This window comes from Dioscorea cayenensis, chromosome 8 (assembly GCF_009730915.1).
Source record: "Dioscorea cayenensis subsp. rotundata cultivar TDr96_F1 chromosome 8, TDr96_F1_v2_PseudoChromosome.rev07_lg8_w22 25.fasta, whole genome shotgun sequence".
NCBI classification, from domain to species: domain Eukaryota; kingdom Viridiplantae; phylum Streptophyta; class Magnoliopsida; order Dioscoreales; family Dioscoreaceae; genus Dioscorea; species Dioscorea cayenensis.
The window spans coordinates 8,806,537-8,829,946 of NC_052478.1; the positions used below are offsets into that span (position 1 = coordinate 8,806,537).

A 23,410-nucleotide genomic window follows, 5' to 3' on the forward strand; every position below is an offset into this window, starting at 1 on the left:
AAAACAACGTCGATCCATGCGTAACATGTCGATGCACTTAATGTCACTTTCGAAAACTAAACGGTGGATGTACTCATGTTGTTTGTGGCATCTAGTGGATGATGATCAAATCTCATGTTCAATCATTCTTCGTCTATTATTTCATTGATTTGTTGCAAATGTAGTGAGCATGTCACTTAGTACATAGAAGTAGCATACGATCATTACGCAGTATACCCGAAGTTGTTTAATCCTCGTCATATTATGATGCTACTGATTATGAAACAAAAAAGTTATTGATCACAATGGTTATTTAACTAATTAACTAACTAAGTTTAATGTGGACCTAGAGGTTGGTAGCACAAATAATTAATGAAGTATAAGAATTTAAATTCAAGGGCATATATTTATTTTTATAACAAGTGGTATACTATTGGCAAAGATAAATGATTATAAACTTGCTAATAGAGTCAAATGATTAAAAATGGTAAATTATTAGGTATACATTATACGATGCATCAATGACCAAATGGTAACGTATTAGATATACATAATAGACAAAAATAGTGAAAGAGATTCTACTTACATCGCTTGGAGGTCTTGGATACCAGTTAGTGACTAAGGAATTGGACTAGGCAAATTATTGATGTAAAGCTGGCTATCCTTCCTTGAAAATTTCAAAACGAAAAATTAAGCCATATGCCAAAAATCTATTCAAACTTTAGAATATATATATATATATATGAAGAGTAAGAGATTGGAATATGCCCCCACTTTGTTAGACTTTCATATGCCAAGAAAGTAATATATATATATATATATATAATTTTATTAGACTGTCAATATATATGTAATGTTCAACGTAATTATTTTGGATAAAGAAGAGTGATGAATACTTGATGAAGTCTTTTTTTTCATAAGTGCTAATGAATGGCTTGTGAGCTAACAGTGCCATCATTCGAAGATATCAAAAATTAGATAAAAGCCTTGATGAAGTCTTCTCTTCATAAGTGCTAATGAATCAAAATAGAAAAAAACACTTTGAGCCATACTATAGTGAAATACAATTCAAAAGAAGAATTCATAATAACAGCACGAAAGCTAGCAATTATACTAAAAATAATAATAACTATGTCATGATGGTCAACATAGATAATTATTTCAAAAAAAAAAAAAATAGCAAGATGAAGCAAGCAACAATAAGCTTGGCATGGACTTCATATGTCACTCATCAACTATATGAAGAATTACCTAATTTGTTGAAACTGTAATAAAATATATTAGCAAATTAGTGGGCCAACATCAAAAATCACTCAGAATGCAGTACACCTTTGTTCTTTGTTTTCCACAAACAATGTAGTTAAATAAAATTGAAACCAAATCCTGGGTTATAAATTTAATTGCAGGATTGATACTTTAGAACTTTAACCAACCTAAATATTGTCATTATTGTGCTATGTCTCTGCATCAGTTATACAAAGATCAATAGAAAAATTGATGCCAACACTTAATGTGACTAAAAATGAACATGCAATAGAGAATGAGAATACTCCATGAAATTAATAAGAAAGCCATACAAGAAAACTTGGGGGGAAAAAAGAATAAATCAGAGATAAGCCCACATAAAGTAAACCCAGGAATAACAAGGCATACCAATATTCTTATCAAGGATTCTCGTGAATCGATTGAGGATCACTTCACAAAACCTGTGCAATCCCAAACTGCTTCCACAGCTTCTCAAACCATGAATTCAACACCTGATAATCTTACAATCCTGATAATCACAAGTCAAACCATGGATTTAACATCTTCTCCTACAATTTTGAAGAATAGCAATCCGAAGAACAACAATCCGAAGAACAACAAACCTTCTCCGTAGAGCTTTCCGTTCTCTCCTCCGATCGGAACCGTGCGGTTTCCAGAGAGTGATCGTTGTCAAAGATGAGAGTTCGGCGAAGTTTGAGAGAATGGTAAAGCTCAGTTCTCACAGGGGGAATATAGGTCCTTTAACCTAGGGTCATATATGTCACTTCTATGTCCAGGATTGGGTAGTCCGCCCAATTCTTGGTGAGTGAGACTCAGTCACATGGGTGAGTCTCACTCCCTCCACAGTCCACCCTCACTCCCATTGATGTATGCCCAAACACGGGATTATATCCAATCCCCCCTCACTCCCACTCCAATCTTGACATCCAAACACCCCCTTAGTAAGTTTTTGGGCCACTGTATAAGCTTAATCCATTAAATTTAAAGTGTGTGTGTTGGTGGTGGTGGTGGGGGAAGACCACTGTAAGTATGTATATATATATATATATATATAAGTTTTTGTGTGTGTGCATATCAAGTCCATGTTTTTTTTTAAGTATTTTTTTTGGAAAAGGGAGATCATGTGATATAGCATATTTGTGTTGTGCTATCCTAAATGCTGATTGCTGATGGTTGGATGATTGGTGTTATTTTGTCTAAGTGGATCAAATGGTTCCCTTTTCTAGTGGCTTAAAGATTGTTGTACTTTTTTAGGGCCTAAGCTTAAAAAATAACGTTCTTTTAAAAATTTTAAACACCAATCTATTCCAACAAACATAAGGATTGCTGTCCTTTCAGCGTGTGATTCAACTTGACCTATTCTGATCAAGAAATTAAAACTCAAGTACACATACATGACTTTTCATTGTAATTGATCTCAACCTTCCATATTCCACAATAGGACTTGATGGGTGCTTTTTAAAAGGAATAATGAAGGGGCAGTTGTTAGTGGCAGTTGGGAGAGATGGAAACAACCAGATGTACCCTGTGGCCTGGGCAATTGTGGATAGAGAAAACAGTGAGAGTTGGGGATGGTTTTTAGAACATTTGAAAGTTGATCTTGGGCTTGATGATGGACTGAGTTGGGCAATAATCAGTGACATGTAGAAGGCATGTGATGTAAATAATATATGTAACTATTTCAAATGTAACTAGTTTTAATTTATACATGGTTTTCCCTTGCAGGGTCATATACATGCTGTGAAGGATCAATTACCTTTGATTGAATGGATCTTCAAGGCATGAAGTTTTTTGGGATAATTTTGCTATGCATGTCAGAGAGGGGTATGTTGTCCTCTTAGGAAATCATACTTGCTCATATGATAAATGGGACAAAAGTGGCATCCCATGCCAACATGGAATTGCTGCAATACTGTTTGAAGGGGCAGATCCATTCCAGTATGTGGCTGAGTGGTTTAGAAAAGACACTTACTTGAAGGCTTATGGTTATCCTGTCAATCCAATTAGAGGAAGAGAATATTGGCCAAGGAGTGAATATGGTCCATTGGAAACACCCATAGCAAGGAGGATGCCTGGGAGACCTATAAAAAAGAGAAGAAGAGAGCCTTTAGAAAGAAACAACAAAGGTCAAGCCAAACTCTCAAGAGGAGGCAGGGTAATGAGATGTAAAATTCGTCGTGTTGAAGGACACAACATGACTAGATGCCCACTAAGAATTATTAGTGTAAGTTATTTGATATTACTGAACATATTTGTCTTATTTGGTTACCTACCAACCCATTATACCTTCACCTATCATGAATTTGAGTTGATGTTACTGTTGCCATCAATTTATAATATTCAGGCTCCCCATGCTAATCCAAAACATGGCACACTTGCAGCAGGAGATGATAGTAGGACAACCAAGAAGAAAAAAAAAAACAAAGAATGCAGCTGCCACAGTTTGTCTAGATGTAAGCCCCACATTTATTTATTAGACAATGTTTGATGGATGATGAAAGTATTGGTAAGACTAATTGATGAGAGGAAATTAATTAAACAGGCACAAGTTCAAACACAATAAAGAAGACATAGTTTCAATAGGAATTACCACTCCCTCAGAAGGGTCTAGAAGGAATAAACCAAGATATGCAACTAACTCAAGTGGTTCAGTTAAGATTTTTTGGGTAAGGACGAAAATAATAAGTTGATAATTTGGTAAAATTGATTCACAAAATAGAAAATGATCTCATTATGTTGGTTGTAAGGTGCTTAAACTGAGCAGCTAATTGTTGGTAGGGAACTGGGTAGCAGGTCTTCATTTATGACAACTAAGGACTTGTTAGTAAGTTATGTTTGTAAATTATGTTTCAACATAGTATCTCTAAATAGTTGATACTAAACTCTTACATTGTATGATTGGCAGGAATTAAGGAGAAGGAAGCTTGCTGAATTAAATGACAAGAATGCAGAACCTTCTCAATATGGGGAATTAAATGAACAACCTTCATCTGCAGCAAATGAATGCCCAGACTTTTCAACACAACAAAGCGGAACAAATGATCCACATGAAGCAAATCCTCAAATTTGAAGACAATGAGCCTTCAAATGACATTTGTGATGACTTTTTTTTGGGTTGTGATATATATATATATATTTTGTGATACAATGTCTTTTAGGTTGTAATGTCTCCTTTGATCATCTTCTGATCAGAAACAAGTTTTGTGCAAAGTAGATGTTCTGTGGAGTAAAATATGACTTGTTCAGTTCATCTTTGTTGAATGAAATAAAAAAAAGGATGTTGCTTTCTTCCTATTGGAATAATAATATCATAATATTAAAATTTTATTAAATCAACCGAATTCAGTATTGTTAAATTCTTGAGAACGTTACTTACATTTAAGAAAACTCATGAACATCAAAACAAAATTAACATACAACACCTAAACAAAAGATACATTTTAATGCTAAGATCAAGGAAAAATCTCAGGTTGACTTCATCATGTTGAATATCTCTTCAAATGAACATCTCAGCTTAAAAGTCTTCACCAGCTGATCGCTCAGCTTAGAAGTCTCCACCACCTATCTTGAAGCTTTGGCGGTGATGATGTGAGGGTAAGATCCAGATCTCGGCGAGAGCTAGGGGGATAAAGGATGAGGGGAAGCCAAAGTAAGAGAGATGTCTCGGGGGAGGAGGACAAGATTGAGATGATGCCGAATTTGAGCCGGTGATGACTTCTCCGGTTGATTTTTTAGAGTTTTTTTACTTGGTTCGAGAGATGAAAAGACCAATGTTCGGATCCGTTTGATCGAGATTCGGATCGACATTGGTTTTAATAAAATTATTATTTTATTCATTTTTAGTTTTTTAAAATATTTTTACATTCACGAGAATGCCACATCGGACTGAGCTAACGACCCATGTAACACCGTTATTGGGGAGGGACTTGATTTACTCATTTTGACAAGTAGAGGGACTAAAAAGATAAAATTAAAGTAGATGGACTAAAAGGTTAAAAAGAAAAAAGTAAAGGGACTAAATGGGGTATTGTACCATTTTTAAATATATTTATGAGAAAGTTCTTATGACAAAATTTTTTTTTCATTATCGGGTAGCGTCCCGTAAGTCCGTTAGCCCGAAAGTGGACTACAGGCCCGAATCCGGTTCTCTTCGCAATTTAAATTTAAACTGAAACACGGGGAAAACCGAACGGCTATGACACACGTGTTCTTTCGTAATTCAATCTTGCCCGTGCCCGAATCTCAAAGTCCTTTTTCCCCCTTCTCTTCTTAAAATTTCAAATCCCGACCATTCAATCAATCTACTCCACCTTCGCCGCCCGAGGATTTCGCCATGTCCGGCGACATTGCCGGCGCCGATCGATCCCCGGCTGCGCAATCACAGCCTCCGTGGACCGTGTCCCTTGCTCCCTTCGCCCCATGCGTTTCACCATCCCCTCGCCGCCTCTCTAGCTGTTTCAAAGAGCGAGGACGGCCGGTGCTCTCCGCTAGGAGGCAGCTGGCTTGGGTTTCCTTGCAGGGACGGCTCATAGGCGGTGAGGAGGCAACTTCGGCGAAGGCTATTGGCGGAGGTTTAGACCCTGATGAAACCGTCGCTTGGGAGCTCTTCAGTCCGCTCCATAGGGTGCTCATCGTCGCCGTGATGGGCGTAGCCACCGCTGAGTCTAAGAGATCCAAGAAGATATCGCAGCTCCAGAGATCAGTCGATCTTAGGGTCAGTTGATGGCTTTATTATGTTTGATTTTCAATTCATTTTCTTGCGAATTGGATGAATCTTTACTAAAATAAAATTTTGAGTTTCTAAATCTTTTTTCCCTTATGAAATATGAAGAAAAAAGGGGTGCAATTTTTTTTAGCTCTCATGTTTCATTGAAATCTCTTTCTTTTAGTGTATTTAAATCTATTTTTTTTTAATACGGTGTTTGGTTTCTAAGTCTCAATTTCGTTGTGATATTTGGGGAAAAAATAGGTCTAAAATTTTCTCTCAGTGCTCTTGTTTCATTGACATTTTGTCTTTTTCATGTATTTTGCTTTACAATGAACAAATGGCTTGCAATCTGTGATGAAAAAAAAAAAAATCAAACTTCTCTCTATGGAATCGATTTTGGAAAGCAGAGAATTGCTTGGCTTTTTTATTTTTTGAAACAAAGAATTGCTTGGCTTTTAAGAGAAGAACTTTGTCATAGGATTTTTTTTTTTCTTAGCTGTATGTGTTTCAATATGATTCTTTTTCTGATTAGTGGGTTTAATTCATGGACTTTTTTGAATTCCCTTCTTAAACAGGATCAAGTGCTCCTAGGCATGCAACAAAAGCTTGATGATCTGTGTATGCAAATGAGTACTGCAGTGGATTGGCCAATGAAATCAAACAACAAGATGCATTTTGAGAATGATGCGCCTTCTTGTCTAAAGTTACCAGAACTGAATCCTGAGAGTGGAATTACCCCACTCTTTAAGAATTCTTTGGATAAGCCAAAGGTATAAATGCTTTAATTTTGATTAGCTGCTTTCTTTCTCTTTTGTTTCTCTTTTTGTTAGTTTGTTTTCTAAGCTCTAGTTTCTATGTAAAGGAGGAGTGTGTGAGAGAATTTCGCAAAGATGAGATGTTTAAGAGCGCTCATGTCAATAGTGGCGAACAAGAGGAGCGTCGATTGTCTGATTTGTCTGATTTTTGTGCTAGTGTTACATCTTCTGTGGACATCCAGGTGGGAAGAAATTCATGAACTTGTTTACAATTCAATTGGCATTTGACTTGTATTATTGTTCTAAGATGCCATAGTTTAATGTGACATTATTCTTAACTGCAATTCTTGGTTATGTTGCCTTTACATTTAAAATTGGACACAGTTGAGTACCCTCGCTGCAGAGCAAGATTATTTCAATCTTCGCCGGGAATGTGAAGAGAAGGATTCAACCATAAGAGAACTGAGTGCTGCCATCCATGCATCTGGTGTTGTTAGTTCCAAGGTGTGTAACTAGTTCTATTTCTTCAATTTCTATATTTTTTCTAAACTATCTCTTGATATGTTTCTTGTGCCCCAAAAAGAGAATTATGGAGTTGGAAGAGATCATAAGAAGGAAAAACATGGTGATTAGTAAAATGAAGAAAGATATGCTTGCTCTAGAGCAACAGGTACTTTGTAAAGCTCTCATTTCTTCTTGTCCTCATGATTTATATGTTTCTTGTTCTAAGAAACACACACACACTGAGTTTAATATTTAATGCAGGTTATTCAATTGACAAGGCTAAGAAGAAAGTCCTCCCCGACCTTATCAAACTCCAATGACCCCCCGCAGCTTCCATTCATGTCCAGTAATATTCTCTATGACATGAGCAGTACTAGTCCATCGTCTTCGGATTCAGATTCACCTTCAGGGGGTATACTTCACTGCAGTGGTGTTGAAGAGAAAAGAACTCAGAGTCAACCATCAATGAAGATGAGTTCCTTTCGAAAATCAATTGATAAACCAATGAAGCAACAATGTCTTAGTCCTCTAAAAGAAAACCACATGAACCAGAACATTGAACTAAATGAGACATCTAGACCAGGACAGCTAGGCCCTTCCAGTGGAGACTTGAAAAGAATTCGTAGGCGTGCTATGCCGGAGTCAAGGACACCAATTTTACAAAGAAAATGGGTTTAAATTCTAAATATCTACCTGGTAAACTTCTTATTTCTATAACTTCATGCATATAGTAACTTCACCCAAATTACATGTCACCATGCCAGCACATCCTTAATATTAGTGGTTATCCCCCATGACTACACATTTATATAATTTATGAACTCGTATCTGCTGTAAATCTAAGAACCAATGGCCTTGTTGCCTTTATATTTTTCATCCTATGGTCTTTTAACTCATAAATTTTTTGTTTTTTTCCCGTAATTCCAGCTTGATCATCCTCTAATGCTTAAAGTTGACATTTGATTTTCAGATGTTCGAATTTTGCTGGATGTATAAGAATGAAGGGGTGCATCATGCATGTGAAGAAGTAAATCTCGGAAGACTCAGAGCTAGGCTTTCAGGCATCTATGTATGTTACTATGTTTTCCCTCCTAGGAATTGCCTAGTTCCTGTATTAATACAATTAGCTTATTTGTTATGATATTTAATTTACATTTTATCTATACTTTTGTCAAATTGCTAAAATGAAGCCTAGTCATTTCTGTATGAACCAATGACTGTTTTAGCAATAACATGTGCCATTTGGACCAACTAGTGTTTGAAGGCTATACTTAACACTCACCGCAAACCATAGTCTTTTGTATGTAATTATGAGGTTTTGAAGGGGCATATCTGGTAAAAGAACTATTGAAAGTAGCGTGCCTCGCGATCTGGTTTCTGGGAACAATTTGCTTGCTTGATTACCAGAGAGAAAGAGAGGGAGAGAGGGGAGGAGGAGGTGAAGGGAGGGGAGGGAGTGCTTGGTTTAGGGTGCTCCGCGGCGAGAATAAGGGGAAGATGACGAGCTCATATTCGGAGCTGAACCAGAGGATCGACTATGTCTTCAAGGTGGTGCTGATCGGGGACTCGGCCGTGGGGAAATCGCAGCTGCTCGCGAGGTTCTCGCGCAACGAGTTCAGCCTCGATTCCAAGGCCACCATCGGCGTTGAGTTCCAGACCAGGACCCTTGCCATCGACCAGAAGACCGTCAAGGCCCAGATCTGGGATACCGCCGGCCAGGAGAGGTTTGTTCTCCTCCTTTGCTTTATATTTTCTTGTTTTCTTCTGTCTTTTGATTGGTTCTTGTTGATTTTGTGGCTGGGTATTGTGTTGTGATTGATCTGGTGTTTGGAGTTGGATAACTGGAGAAAGTTGGGATTTTTGTTGGTATTTGGATTGTCAAATGGTTTTAAATTTGGAATTCTGATAATTTGTTTGTATTTTGTTTGGATCAGGAGTTGGATGATTGTTCCTATGAACGTGAAAAGATTGGTTCTTTATTGAATTACTTTTATAACATAACGGTTTGCATTTTTTTTTTTTTAATCATGAGTAATTGGGTTTGGTTGGATTGGATATTTGGATGTGGAAAAAATGTTGACTTTTTATGAAATGATGATTTAAAAATTAAGCCAATGAGGTTTGAATCCTTTTGATCCCCTTTATTGAACTGTGCATCATTTTAATTTTGTTTTATATTGTTTTCTTACCCTACTTTTGTGAATATTGGTTCATTTTTGTATTGGTTTGGTATATCAATATGGGAACTTCTCATTGTGCATAAAGTTTCAAATCTGTATCACTGTTGTAGTTTTATGATGTTTGCATTTGTTGTACTCTCTATTTTCTGGTGATTGTTGAGCAGTGTATTGAGAATAATAGCAGTGATGATATTGGGGTGCAAAGGATGGTTGATTTTGAAAAAGAGTTTATTGTGATAAAATTAAGCATTTGAATTTGATTGAAATCTGTGAAATTTGTTATTTTTCTGTGCTTAGACAATTTGCTGTAATGGTAGATTTTGAACAAGAATTTGAAGTATAACACAATTAACCATTTTCATTTGATTGTAAATTGTCAAATTTTCTGTGTTATATGCTCAGACAATTTGGAATTGTAGATTTTGAGAAAGGTTTCAAAATTTGATATAATTGACCATTTGTATTTGATTGAAATGTGTCAAATTTACTATGGTTGATTATGCACACTGAAAATCTACGGATGGGGTGGTAGCAAGTGGTGACCTAGTTCAACAATTAGGAGACAAGAGGCCAAAGAGTAGGGTCAAATAGAAGTGTTTTTGAGAGAATCCACTTTGTATTTTGTGAGCAATTGGTGTTCATCCTTTTGCCAATACTTTATATCAATACATCTCCAATTGGTGGAGTGGCGACATCATGATAAATTTTTGTACAATGATCCATTGAAGTTATTGTAGTATATGGTAATGTTTTTTATGCTAATTAATGATTCATACCATTTTAAATAATTTAACATCAGTTTTCCGTTATGTCAAATATTGAAGTCATGTAATTTCTTTTTTGTATTTTAGATAAAACTTATGATAAGATTATTTTAACCTATTCACTATGGTTTGCTTGCTTTCAATACATTCAATGTGCCATCGAAATAGAGGTAGTGACTTAACCAAGTGACTATGTGGCATCGTCTTGAGAGGGTCTTTAAAATTCTCAATTAATAATAGGGCACCAGAATTTATTGTGTGGATGAGGAGATAAAAAGATTTCATTGTCTTTGTTTCAAGGCTTGTGCATCTTCCTGTTTCCGATACCTCTATTTTTCTCTGCATTTGATTCAATTTTAGCAGGGCAATGTTTCAAGAGCGAGGAAATGAGTCTTCACTTTTCTTCTTAAGTTTCATATTGTCACTAACTGTTTGTTGTTTTCATGGCTTGGATGCTAGATACCGTGCTGTTACAAGTGCATACTACAGAGGAGCGGTAGGAGCAATGCTCGTCTATGACATTACCAAGCGCCAGTCTTTCGATCATGTGGCAAGATGGCTAGACGAGCTACGAAGTCATGCTGACAAGAACATTGTCATTATGCTCATTGGCAACAAATCTGATCTAGGGACACTTCGAGCAGTCCCTACAGAAGATGCAAAGGAATTCGCGCAACGTGAAAACCTTTTCTTTATGGAGACGTCTGCGCTTGAGGCTACAAATGTCGAGACCGCCTTTATTACTGCACTTACTGAGATCTACCGAATTATAAGCAAAAAATCTCTCATTGCCAACGGTGACCAAGATGGTAACTCCGGCGTTCCTAAGGGGACCAAGATTGTTGTCCCCCGTCAGGAACCAACTGTTGCGGCCAGTTCCTCTTGTTGTATGTCGACATAAGCTTCTTCGCCGAGGTTTTGTCTGTTCAAAGTGGTGTTGTTGTTGTTGTTTTTTTTTTTGCATATATTTGTTTCATTGGATTTCAATTCTTCTGCATTTGAATTAAATTATATGTGATTGATTTAAAGAGCATTAAAGAGTAGAGATATGCAGTTAGGGCAAAAATAAGTTCAAGGTGAGTGTAGTTCGCTCACATGAATTTTGTAGTAATATTGAAAAAAAACTCTGTTGTTGTTTGTTGCTTACCTTGAGATATTCACTGCATTTGCATAGGCTTTTATGTGTGTGTGTGTGTGTGTGTGTGTTTTACATACATACCCTTGCAAAAATCTGAATTACACATATATCCCCTTATAGTTTGTCAATATGAGATATGTATATGAGCCCGTGCAGGACAAGTAATATTTGCTTATTTAACTTTATAAATCATTTTTATTTATTTATATACCATTCGGACTTTTTTTTTGTGTAAAACAAAAATAAAAGAAGGGAATACAAATTAATATCAATCTATATTTTCATAAAATTTATAAAATGGTCTTTTTATAAACAAATAAAAAGGTATCATAAAGATACATAAGCAAACATGATCTTTTGCATTCTATTCTTTTGACCAAATCGTTTGTCGTGCGAGTACAATAATTATTTAGATACATTTTTTTTGACATAAATTAACATATAAATAATGATAACTCAAAATATAAAAAAGAAGCTTATACAAAAAAGTGTACCTGGCATATTAAATGTTTAAGTGACTATATAATTATGTAGATCTTTAGGGTTTCGTAGATGATGAGAAATAAGAAAAATGGAGTTTGAGAGGGACAAATAGAATTAAGGTATATATATAGAGAGAGAGAGAGCAAATAGGGTGGTTGGATGTTATTATGTTGATCCAATGACTATACCGACATCCATAGATTTCAAATCTACATAAGTCAGGGTTCTTATATAAAAAGTAGAAGAATATTTTATATATTTGTGTCTATTTGTTTATGATAATAGATAATTAATTAGATTTTAGAATGTATTTATTTATTTATTTATTTGCATTTCTCAGCGCCCATTTAGGGTGTATATATAACTGTTGATTTTAGAGATAATATTAATCCTATTACAATAAGCTATTTTTTTCGCAAGTCAAAAATGTCTAATTTTAATATATATTTTTTATTTTTCGTCATGAAAATAAACATTTTGCTTATATATAATAACAATAAATTAGTCACAAATCTTATTTAAAAATGATTTTAAGTAGTTTTTAAAATCAACCCTAACATTAAAGATGACAGATTTTCAAATATTTTTAAAAAATTAACAATTATAGACAGTTTTTGAAATCTGCCTCCAAGATAAACAAACAATTTTTAGAACCTATCCATAAAAGCACTTTAAATTACAGACATTTTTTATTAAAAAAAATACAAAATACTTACAAATTAAAGACCTATTTTAATATCTACCAAAAAATAATCTATGTTTACATCACAAAAATAGATTTATTCAAGTATATTCCTATTTGATCCTTTAAACATCCATAAAGGGTAATTTTGTAATTTTATATATATAAAATTAATTTACTAAAAAAATTTGAAAAAAATAAGCAATCCATAATTAGCGGCTTTAATAATAAATAAATATTACAATTTTGGTACCCTAATTTTTTTTTAAAGTTTTCACATTAATAGCGCACGTGCATCCAATTGAGGTTAAAACTGTAATTTCATGTTGGCCGCCAGTAGTGAAAATTTGAAGTTTTGAAACTAGTTACCATTCCATCATCTATCAAGCCCTATAAAATTCGAAACCCTTGTTTCCATCTCGAATCTCAATGCAGTCCACCCGATCCCCATTTCCACTCCAAGAACCCCAGCGCTCAAGAATCCGAGACGAAGAACCCCTGATCCGCAGGTAATTTGAGAAAATTTTCCCTAAAATCGCATGTCCTGTTTGTTTTTTCTTGATTTTCTAGCCTTTTTTTTGCGATTTTTTGATGGTTTTTGTGCGGATTTAGGTAGGAGACGATGCCGGAGTTGAAGGAATGGATGGTGAGGGTTGGGAAAGTGGAGGATGGCGTGTGGATGAGGAGGGGAGCAAGTCCTCGGTCGCCGATGGTGATCGCGGTGGATAACAAGGAGAACTTGCCCCCTTGGAGGAGTGCTCGTCGCCGGAGGAGCCCGCTTCCGGCCTGGTACCCTCGTACTCCGCTCAGGGACATCACCGTCATCGTTCGTGTAAGATCGTTGGTTCTTTATTTCCTTTTTCTTTTCTAGAGATCTGTGAATGTTTTTAGTGGATTCAAAAGTAAGTATCTTGGAAAAAAAATTTAATTTTTTGGATTATTTTTCTGCTGTTTTCTTTGAAATGCTTATAGGTCTGTATGTTTTTTTCTGGTTTTTAATGAATTTTAGGTTTATAATTCTAAATTATTGGACTTTTAGCGAAGTTTTTGTGCTCGTACTGCTGTTGTTCTTGATGGTTCTTTATATGTACCATTAGTGATTTAGAGTTTCTACTTTTGTGGTTATGTTTTGAGTGATGGCATGATAGATAAGGGAAGTTGTAGGCTTAATTGACCTGGATTTTCAGGAAAACAACCAGCGTTGTTAATGTGTGTTTTTGTGTGTGTGTGTGTGTGTGTGTTTTCCAGCTAATTTTGAGTATTTTCTTTGCCTTTTCAGTATACTTTTGAACAATGTTAATCTGTACAATGTAATGGTTGTGTTTCTTTTTATTATTTATCTGAATGACCGAAAGTGTAATGATTGATGCCTTGCATGTGCTTTGTAGAATAAAGACAAGATTCATGATTAGACATCAAAAAAGGAAATTTTTTTTTTCCTTAATGTGTTTGATTGGATGAAGAAATTAAATTTGATGAACGTGTGAAGCAGTTGAATCCCTTTGATTAATTTTTTATCTTTTCAGTTCATGCCATATATTTTTCTGAAAACCAAAAACACTGCCAATATCTCTCTGCTGTTTGTGCATTTAGAATCTTGGACTGAATTCTTTTGTTTGTTTACTTTAAATTTCAAGGCTTTGGAAAGGAGTAGAGCTCGCATGGAAGCAGCTGCAGCTGAGAGGAGGAGGCTTGGTATTGGGACTGAATCATCACCAAGGCTCTTACTCTCCCCAAGCCCTTTGCCTCCAGTATCCAGTCCTTCTGGTCAGACACCATCCACTCCACACCCAGCTTCTAATATTTCTGATTCTACTGCAACTACTAATACAACAGTCCTAGTTACCACAACTCCACCCCCAGCTGATCAATCACTTGAGACCTTATCCCCTCCCCTGTCAGTGAAGCCCTCTGCTAAAACTCTGAATCCAATTGAAGCTGAAGAGAAGCTATGCAGGTCAATTGATGTGATTGAAAAGTCAGTGCTGAAGAACCTGAAGAAGACCAAAGAGCAAAACACTAGGAGGACAACCACTGCACGGAGGAACATTCTTCTGTCAATGCGCTGATTACTGAAACATTTCGTTTCAGCTGTGAAATTCTGGTTTAAAGACAGACACTCTTGTGGACCCACTGAATGAGCTCAATTCAGTTGAAGCTCACTGCTACTCTTTTTTTGCTGTCATCTCCTGCTTGGGGCTTAGTAGGGTTATGTAATTTGACTTCTGTAGTTCTGTGTACATATGCCATTGCTACGAGTGGCTAGAGAGACTTTGGGGTTTCTCTATGGTTTTGGGAGATTAGAAGGGGTTAAGGTGCTGTGCGTGTCTACCCTAACGTACAATTCTTGTTGGCCATGAAATTGTTTGTTGTCTCAAGAGATTTTTAGAGTGACTCTTTTTGAGTCCATAAGCTGTAACTTCGACATAGTGCACTGAAGCAGTGCTTAGTTTACGTAGTCTTAAGAAATGCATTTATTGCTTAAAGTCTAATTGTCTGTGTGTGTGTTTTTTTTATTATGGTCTCAGTTATTTGTTATTGTGCGTGTATTCTGGTTGCTTGGAAATTTATTTGTCTTTTTGTTTTATTGTCTTTAGTATATCAGTTATTTGTTAACGTGTACCTACCTGGAAATTGTTTTTAATTTGGAAATTTATTGCTTATATTTTCTACCTTGTTTTTTCTTCAAGTTTAGCTTGGCATTTTTAAATATCCATCTAATAACTGGGGTTATGCACCTTTTTATAGGCTATCTAGTAATGATTTGTTAATTCTCTATTTGTGTATAGTTTTGCTTTTTTTTATTGGATTAGTGGTGAATTAATTTTATGTGTTTTATATCCGTTTGTCATTTTTTTTTTTGTTTTGTTTTTTTTGTTTTTTTTGTTTTTTATCAAATTTATACGTGCATTCTAGTTGTTATCATGCGTAAAAGGTTGCAACCAATCATGCATTTATATACTACTTATTATAGTCTTGAATTTAAAAAATTTTGATCTATCGCAGCCAAAGGTTAGTTTTAACTAATATGAATTCTTCCCATGTTGTTTGATTAATGACGAAAAAAAATAAAATAATTAAGCTCAAAGTGTTATTTCATAAAGTTTCTTTTATTTATTTTTTAAATCTACATTTTCTTATTTTATGATTTTTCACCTAAAGAGTTTTCACTTACTCAACTCTACCAATATTGTTGGATCTAAACTTGAATAAAAAGATATGAAAGTCACTATATTAGGCAGCGGCCAACTAGTGCTTAAAATTTTATTAGAACATAATGAACATGATTTTAATCAACATACAAATGTTTTGTATGGCCCTTGACAGTATAACAATTTGTTTATCTCATGGACTATATTAATATAAAAATATTTAAGATCAACCAAAATATACAAGAACATACTAATGTAGTTTAACTACCTTTAGTGCTAGTACAAGGGTCGAGCTTGTCCCATTGCACCCTGGTACAAAACCCATTATCACCTAAAAAGGCATGCTCACCTTTCTTGGGCAATGCCTTCGGCAGGGCACAAGGTGACGTGTTAGCTGGAGGATCTAACATGAGTTTCATGTGATCACAATGTGGAACTATTTGCATTGATGTGACCTATGTGCAGGCTATTGACCCTTAGGCATTTGTAGCTTTGGTGAACCTAAATCAGGTCTTATCATTTAACTTTGGTGCAAAAAGTATGTTGGATGGTTCACCATAGGAGAAGAAGCCCTTCATATCCTTGGGCTAATGATATCCTTTTAACACAACTTCATTCGTGCCAAGTTCTAGCTTTAAAAAGCAATGCTTATTGGGCTTCTAACCACCATGTGTGAATGCCTCCATCATAATTACCACATCTTAGAGTGCCTTTATCTCCTTATGTGCTAATGATGCTTTTGCTCCAATTACATTAGTGTCAATTGCCCTTTCCCATCCTAGGACCTGTAGTCACCTAGCATATGGCATAAGCATCTCAGCATTAGGAAGTGATCTTCAAAGAGCAAATGTTGATCACTGGCCTACAACCCCTCGAACTCTCCAAATATTTTGGTGTAACCTAGTGCATCATCTATATTTGCACATACTTGTCTTTCACTTTCACATTTATTAGCAAAGGACATCACCAAGTCAAAGGAGAATTGAAGAAGTTATCCATCATCATGGTCATCTCGAGGTAGACTGGCATAAGATATTGACTATTGAGTCTCTAATTGTAAACTTGATACAAATTGGTAATATCATGGTGTTCAGGGATAACAAATTCATTATCTTCTTCCTTTTGAAGAAGCCGTGTGCTTCAGTGAGAGGAGAGCTCCTCTTTACTCAATAACAAGTATGGCCCATACATGTTAAGTCTCGTGTGGTAGTTATTGGAGGTTCAGCTCTTGGGAGTGACACTAGTTAGATCTTATTGCTAGATAATTATCATCTACCACTCCACTGTTGGAATTGAGTGACTATTATGGAGATGCTTAAGCCAATAGGCAAATTAATCTTCGTTTAAAACAATGACAGAATCTCTCTCGAGGTCATTTATACATTAGTGTGCCTCCCGTACCTTTCTCTTAATGTTGGCCTTAATGTGGATATGAGAAGGTTCTTTGTACACTTGGAAGGATTTTAATGCTCCTTTATACTGTTTGAGTTGCTCGTTGGTGCAATTCACCATTATTCCTTTAAAAATCCACCTTTTAGTGCTATAGTTGAGGGTTTTGATTCCTATGGGTTAAAGACAAAGCTTATATGATGTAATCACATGATACCTTGATTGGAAAAGGAAAGACGGTGATGCTAGCTAGTAGTAAAACAATTCTCCTGAATTTTTGGGCCCTTCATTATAGTAGCCATTCCCTCTTGAAATGGTACACTAGGTTGCAATGAGTTGCTAGTTGGGGTTGTACAAGATTTCTTTTAGCTTAAGTTGATGGTCATTAATATCACACTTACACTTTCTTGGAGACAATATTCACAAAGCACCTATGTGCAAGACCCTTTTTTTGTTGCCAACATACTGAATTTACCAATGACAAGAATAGACGGAGATGTGTAACGTAGTTGAGGCTAATACTTCCTGTAAGTATTGTGCATAGGATGATCCTAATGTCATGATAGGGACCTATGGTTCACTATGGGGTGTTGTGATTAATAGCTTGGCTAGAATAGTGGTCAAGTTGGGCAGTGCATCATTTGATTCATTTATTATGATGTGACCGGTTTTTATATGAGAAAAGTTTCATACACACTAGGTATCTATTGGTCTAACCTGTTTCCATATTAGTAGCTTGCATGCAAGCTCTTTAAAATTAGAAGAAAACCTAGTCTAGTGTGGATCTTAGCCCATTAGTTGATGATGGGTCTATTTCAACTCCCTGACTTAAGATTTGAACCCTATAGCAAGACAACAGGACCATAACTTCGGGTGATTATTGGGCCGTCTTGGACCCATTAGTCCAGTGTGGATCTTAGCCCATTAATAACGTGGATCCATCAACAAATGTTATTGGGCTGTCTTGGACCCAAGTTCGGGTGATTATTCCAAGACTAGTTCCTTTCTTTGGTTAAGTACTCAATTCTCACGAACCCAGGGATAATTATGGAGCTTCTCTTCCCTCAAGGCAATTCCTTCTATTATAATTAGTATTTCTTTTAGGGTGTGTGGTCCCTTGTACCATGGGTAGCTTAGTTAAATTAAATTTCTATATAAATTGCTATGATCATATTTTTATTTTGGGAGATGTTGTTGGTTTGGGTGATGTGGATAGTGAATCCCTAGATGCAGGCTTGTTAGATTAGGGTTTTTCCCAAACTCCCAATATTGAGAATATCCAAGAAGTCTTAGGGGATGGCATAAAGGAATTATCCTTTGATATGATGGTAGTTGTCACAGCACTACCGATGGAAGGTTACCGCGGTGAGAATGCGTTAGTTTTTTTTTTCTTCTGAAGGCACTGTGATGACGCAAAGATAAACCCTTACTTGTTGCCAGCCAAAGCCTCACCTCACCACAAGAGTCAATAAGGCACAAACGGAAGTAAATAAGAATGCACACAAAGATAAGCAGCCTAAACTTAGCTTAAACTTTTATTGATCTCTCTTTGATTGATGATGCTAACAAAATTGCCGGCCACAAGGCCTATTTATCTAAGCCGCCAAGAGACCTTAGCGGTTACCAAAAAAACCTCCCACTACATGGAGGTTCCAAAAACCGCCCACTAGTGGTCATAGGATAAGGAACCACCCCACTACATGAACATGAATGAGAAACCGCCCACTTCTTCCACCCTTAGGAGATCATGCGCCCCGGTGGAACCGTCTACTCCAACCGTTCCCGCCAAAGCTCATCATCAAGAATAATATGCACCAACCGCTCTAGCAACCGCCCATTGCAACCATTCCCGCTCATGCCTTTGGTCAAAGCCACTTGCCTATGATTGACTGCCAATGTTCTCCATCTCCTTAGTGGATGGTTGGTGTAACTGTCCATCACTCCATGACTCAGCAACCGTCTAAAGCAACCACCAGCTTCTCAACTGCCCACATCCATTGGCCACGCGTGATCACTCCCCTCACTTCCCTTGGTCACGTGCGCATGGCAGCCAGCCCACGCGCACGTGCCCATGTCTCTTAGTCACACCTGCGCCCACCCGATAGTAGCAGGTTTTCTCAGCCATGTCTGTTTGGCCAACTTGCCCGCAGCAAGTTATCTTGGCGTTCTCGGTCACGTCGCAAGACTCCCTAGGTTGTGGCAAATTTTCTCGTACATCCCTCGGTCACGGCAGATTTTCCGCGCATTTGCCTACCGAGGGGTTTCCATACTTAGAATATTTTTAGTCTTTTCCCTCTCGGCCAAGATCACCCCGGTAACACCAAGCCGCTACCAATTGGCCCGTTAGATTGTTATAGTAATCTTGAAGCTAACAAGGAAGAATTTTCTATAAACTTAAATCATTGCAATAGACATTCCAATCAAAGGAATCATCTAACATACGTAGCTTAGTTTAGTCTCCACACTACACCAAAGTATGGCTTTTGTGGCATTTTTTTTATTTGCGGCGTTTATGGAAACCCAACTAATATATTTCACTATGAGATATTTTTAAAATTAAACACCTCCAAAATTGCTTTGTCGGCTAGGAGAAATTAAGGCTTGAAAGTTTTATTTGTTTTGTTGAGTTTTTCCTAAATAAGCATTGGTAATAAATAGTAAATTAAAAACACATTCCATTAAAAATAATTAAGATAAATTTGTTAAATTAAAAAAATTAACTTCATTTCCTAAAGCTTTCTATGAGAACTTCATTTTTCAATACCTTCACGCTCTTGCTGACCATAATTTTCCAAATCGAAGAGAGTGGAGTTTGGATCCTATGTCAACTGCAGCTACTTTGGCGTTGGCAGCTCATTGTTCTTTAAAGGCAGTCGCTCATAAGCCATGTTGCTAAATGAAGCCATCATTATAATCACCGGCCAGGCAGCATCTAAAGCTCCAATCACACTGCCACCAACCACTTGCCCTTGTCCACTAGCCAAGTAAATCACCAGCCCAGAAGTTGTTGGCCAAGCAGGTTCCAGTAAGAAAGATAGACAGAGTGATCAGATCTCTAGCTTTTGGAATTCTTTTTATCACATTATATGTTGAAATTGTTCTTTCAATCGGGTTTTTAATGTTTGTGTGATGGGGATTTGACTTGGGGAAGGGAAGGAGGGGGGGAAGGATAATTTTCCCAGATTGGAAGTTCTAGTGTTCTAACATGGAGAGAAACTCTTTTCTTTCCTTACTCCGATGAGGACGGAGGTGAAGACTAATATCCCATGTTTTGTATGCCGATTCTAGAACGATCAAGCCTAGATATTTAACTCAGATGTGGATTTTCTATTGGTTGTGAATGTAGAGGTTGTCTTGTTGAGGTTGTGCATCAAGATCATAGAAATTGGTAAGATTTAAGTAAGAAGTAGGTGGGGAACTAAGTTTTTGAGTTACAACGTGATTTTTGAGTTGTGTTATTGATTTGATAGAGTTTGTGTAGGTATATACTTTGGAGGCTAAAACATTAGTGACATAGAGAAAGATAATGCTACGCTTTTGAAAGACCTGGTACTAATTTCATAAGCTTTAACGTTTGTTCTTTCACTGTTCATTATGATTTATATAAGTAAGTGATTGATGTATTTGTTGGTCTTTAAGAGTGTGGGGTGATTTATATCCTAATTGATTCTATATTGAGAGAAACATGAAAGATTTAATTGTTAATTTTTTATGTTCATTGTTTAGTGTAGGATATTTTTTATCAAGTTATTTTGAATTTGATGTAGGAGTATAATAGAGAAAGGTTGCAGTATGCATGAGCTTAAAGCTAATCCCTCATTGGTATAACTGAGTGTAATATGTAATCTTGCTATGCTTATTAACAAATAATTCAACTCTAGGGATAGTTTAAGGAAATAACAAATGAGAGTTGTTTAATTTTTGTTGAATTCTTGTAGTTAATCCTTGATGTAGTTCACATCAATATATATCTTATACTATGTATTATTACGTACATTCATGGATTAATATAGACAACATAGTATTCTTTATTTTACTTTCGTATGCATAGGAGTTTATGAACTTTGAGTTATTCAAACCTTTAATGTGTTTTATTGCTTGTTTTTAAGTCATTCCATTTGGATATTGTGAGCATGTGATGGTCAATATCATGGTTCATGATGACCATGGAGAAAGACTAAAAATGATTTACTTAGTGATAACTTAGAGGTCCTTGTGTTATCACCAGTAGTTTAATATTATCATTTGGAAATTTTTTTTCTCTATGCCTATTCTCTAATCATTGAAGATTATATCTTTGTTCCCAAATATTCAAAAATCCACAAAAGAAACTATCATTCCATAAATTTAATCCTCTTGATCCCATTGAGATCTCTTCTTGGTCTAATATTCAATTAGATAGACAATGTTTAATATGTGGTATTGATGTCAAAGATACCCCGGAACAAAAAGCAACTACTCTAATATTATTTGCTTGCTTGAAGTGAGAGGGCTACCACTTGTAGGAAAACTTTGGAGCCGTCTTCATTAGTCCATATCCTCGTCCCTTGCTAATTAAATCATAAAACTATTATCTTGGAATGTTATAGCCTAGGTCGGTCTAGTAAGAGATTGGTGGTAAAAAATTTCCTTGCAAACTATTATGTTGGTTTTTGTTGTATGAAAAGATGAAAACTCTCGAAGGTTACCTAGTAAATACTGAGGGCAATTGGAGGTACCCATCTCGATAACTTTCTTCATATCTTCGTTAGGGTTTACTTTGGAGAATTATTATTGGCTACACTGGCATACCTGTCAGAGGATAACTGGTCTATGATGGATCCTTTTGGCTATCTGTAGATTGTACTAACATGCAAGATAACTGGCAATAATTATGAACTTCTATTTTTGGGCTGAACTCATTATCTCAATGCCAAGTTAAGTGAGGATAGTGCCAACTGCCATAGGTTATTTGTGGAATATTTCAATGCAATTTACTTGACCTAGGACAAAAATAAAGGAAGTCCAAACCTTAATGTCGACAACAACTATGCTCATTCTATAGTTCAAGACCTTAGTTTACACCCCCTTCCCTTTTTCGTTATTTTTTTTTTGTAGCTTCACATGGATTTATGGGTAGGCTAAACTAACCTGAGTCTTGTTAGACCATAACTTGGTGGCCCAGATTTAGTACTTTCTCTACCAAAGAGCTTAGAAATCTAGCCTCCTTAGAATTGGATCTGGTTATATCTCCAATTGCTTAGGGTTTGGAAAGCATAACTTTCAACCTCATCTCTTTAAATGCAAAATGGTTTTTTACTTAATAGAAGACTTTGGGGGAATATTTGATAAAGAATTAATGAGATATGCTAACTTTGGTGGGATGTGATGCTTACACCATCTCCAAAAAGCTGCCACCTCAAGGCTAGTTTGTGCAAATGTGCTAAAGAGAAGTTTGCATCTATTATTTTGCATAAGGCTATTATTCTCTTGGCCATGGGGATCAAAATATTATGAAGGAAAATAGGAGCCTCCCTGCAAATGAACTGGTGTAGGTTTTTTCCTTGCACTTAGATCTTAGTTCTATTTTACAAATGCAAGAACTTTCAAGGAAATAGGGCTCCCATCTCATATGACTCAAGGAAGGAGCTCCAATACCAATTTTTTCCATTTAGCGACCAATGGCTAGCAATTGTAACCTCTTCCCCACGTCTTCTTTAATAGTGCCTATAGGGGAATAATTAATTCAGGGAGATCTTCACAAGTAACTTTCTCAAGCAGTTTAGTTCCAAATTTGAATTTCGTTCCAAACCACATGGTCTTGCCTTTTATTTAATAAAGCTTTGGTGGATCTCTCCCCTTTTGAGGTCCCATTTTCTATTGAAGAAATCAAGAGGGAGATATTGAAGCTTAGTGCTTAGAAAGCTCCAGGCTATAATAGTTTCCTAATCTTCTTTTTCTAAAAGAACTAGACCATTATCCAAAAAAAATACCTTTTTAAATTGTGTGATGATTTCTACAGTAGACTTGCTAATGTGGAATAAAGCAATTGTGCTAATTGTGTATCTAATTTCTGCCTATCAATTTTATTAACTTGCCTCTCAAAATCAGCTCTAAGATTTTTTCTAGTAATAATTATTCAAATCCTTAGAGTGAATATTAATGGAAGGTTGCGTCCGGTTTTTATCGATATTGGTCCTAAGTCATTTTGTTTAACTACTATCAATATGAATCCACCTAGAACCTCCATCATACTTTCTCACAAAGAAAGTCATTGTTCTTGTTTGGGATTCTGAACAACCTTCTAGTCTTTTAGACTTATATTTTACTCATTATTTATAATGAGGGGGTCTACATCATTTTTTTAATGATTGTTGGCTCAATTATAGTGCACGTAATCTTTCCTCAACTTATCCCCTAGAAATATCTAA

General features: G+C 36.0%; 3 protein-coding genes across 3 annotated transcripts; all 3 read left to right on the plus strand.

Moving 5' to 3' along the window:
- The first annotated feature begins 5,546 nt into the window (after positions 1-5,546).
- LOC120267434 lies at positions 5,547-8,465 on the plus strand. The gene is made up of 7 exons (XM_039275089.1): positions 5,547-5,959; positions 6,529-6,723; positions 6,816-6,950; positions 7,093-7,212; positions 7,292-7,378; positions 7,474-7,908; positions 8,183-8,465. The coding sequence occupies exons 1-6, from the start codon at positions 5,579-5,581 to the stop codon at positions 7,888-7,890; spliced, it is 1,335 nt and encodes a 444-aa protein (XP_039131023.1). The 5' UTR covers positions 5,547-5,578; the 3' UTR covers positions 7,891-7,908; positions 8,183-8,465.
- A 162-nt stretch (positions 8,466-8,627) lies between these two features.
- On the plus strand, positions 8,628-11,302 carry LOC120267435 (ras-related protein RGP1-like). The gene is made up of 2 exons (XM_039275090.1): positions 8,628-8,936; positions 10,616-11,302. The coding sequence occupies exons 1-2, from the start codon at positions 8,710-8,712 to the stop codon at positions 11,055-11,057; spliced, it is 669 nt and encodes a 222-aa protein (XP_039131024.1). The 5' UTR covers positions 8,628-8,709; the 3' UTR covers positions 11,058-11,302.
- A 1,545-nt stretch (positions 11,303-12,847) lies between these two features.
- LOC120266620 (protein GIGAS CELL1) lies at positions 12,848-15,055 on the plus strand. Its single transcript, XM_039274264.1, has 3 exons — positions 12,848-12,968; positions 13,072-13,291; positions 14,097-15,055. Exons 2-3 carry the CDS (start codon positions 13,082-13,084, stop codon positions 14,526-14,528), a joined length of 642 nt encoding a protein of 213 aa, XP_039130198.1. The 5' UTR covers positions 12,848-12,968; positions 13,072-13,081; the 3' UTR covers positions 14,529-15,055.
- Positions 15,056-23,410: the final 8,355 nt, after the last annotated feature.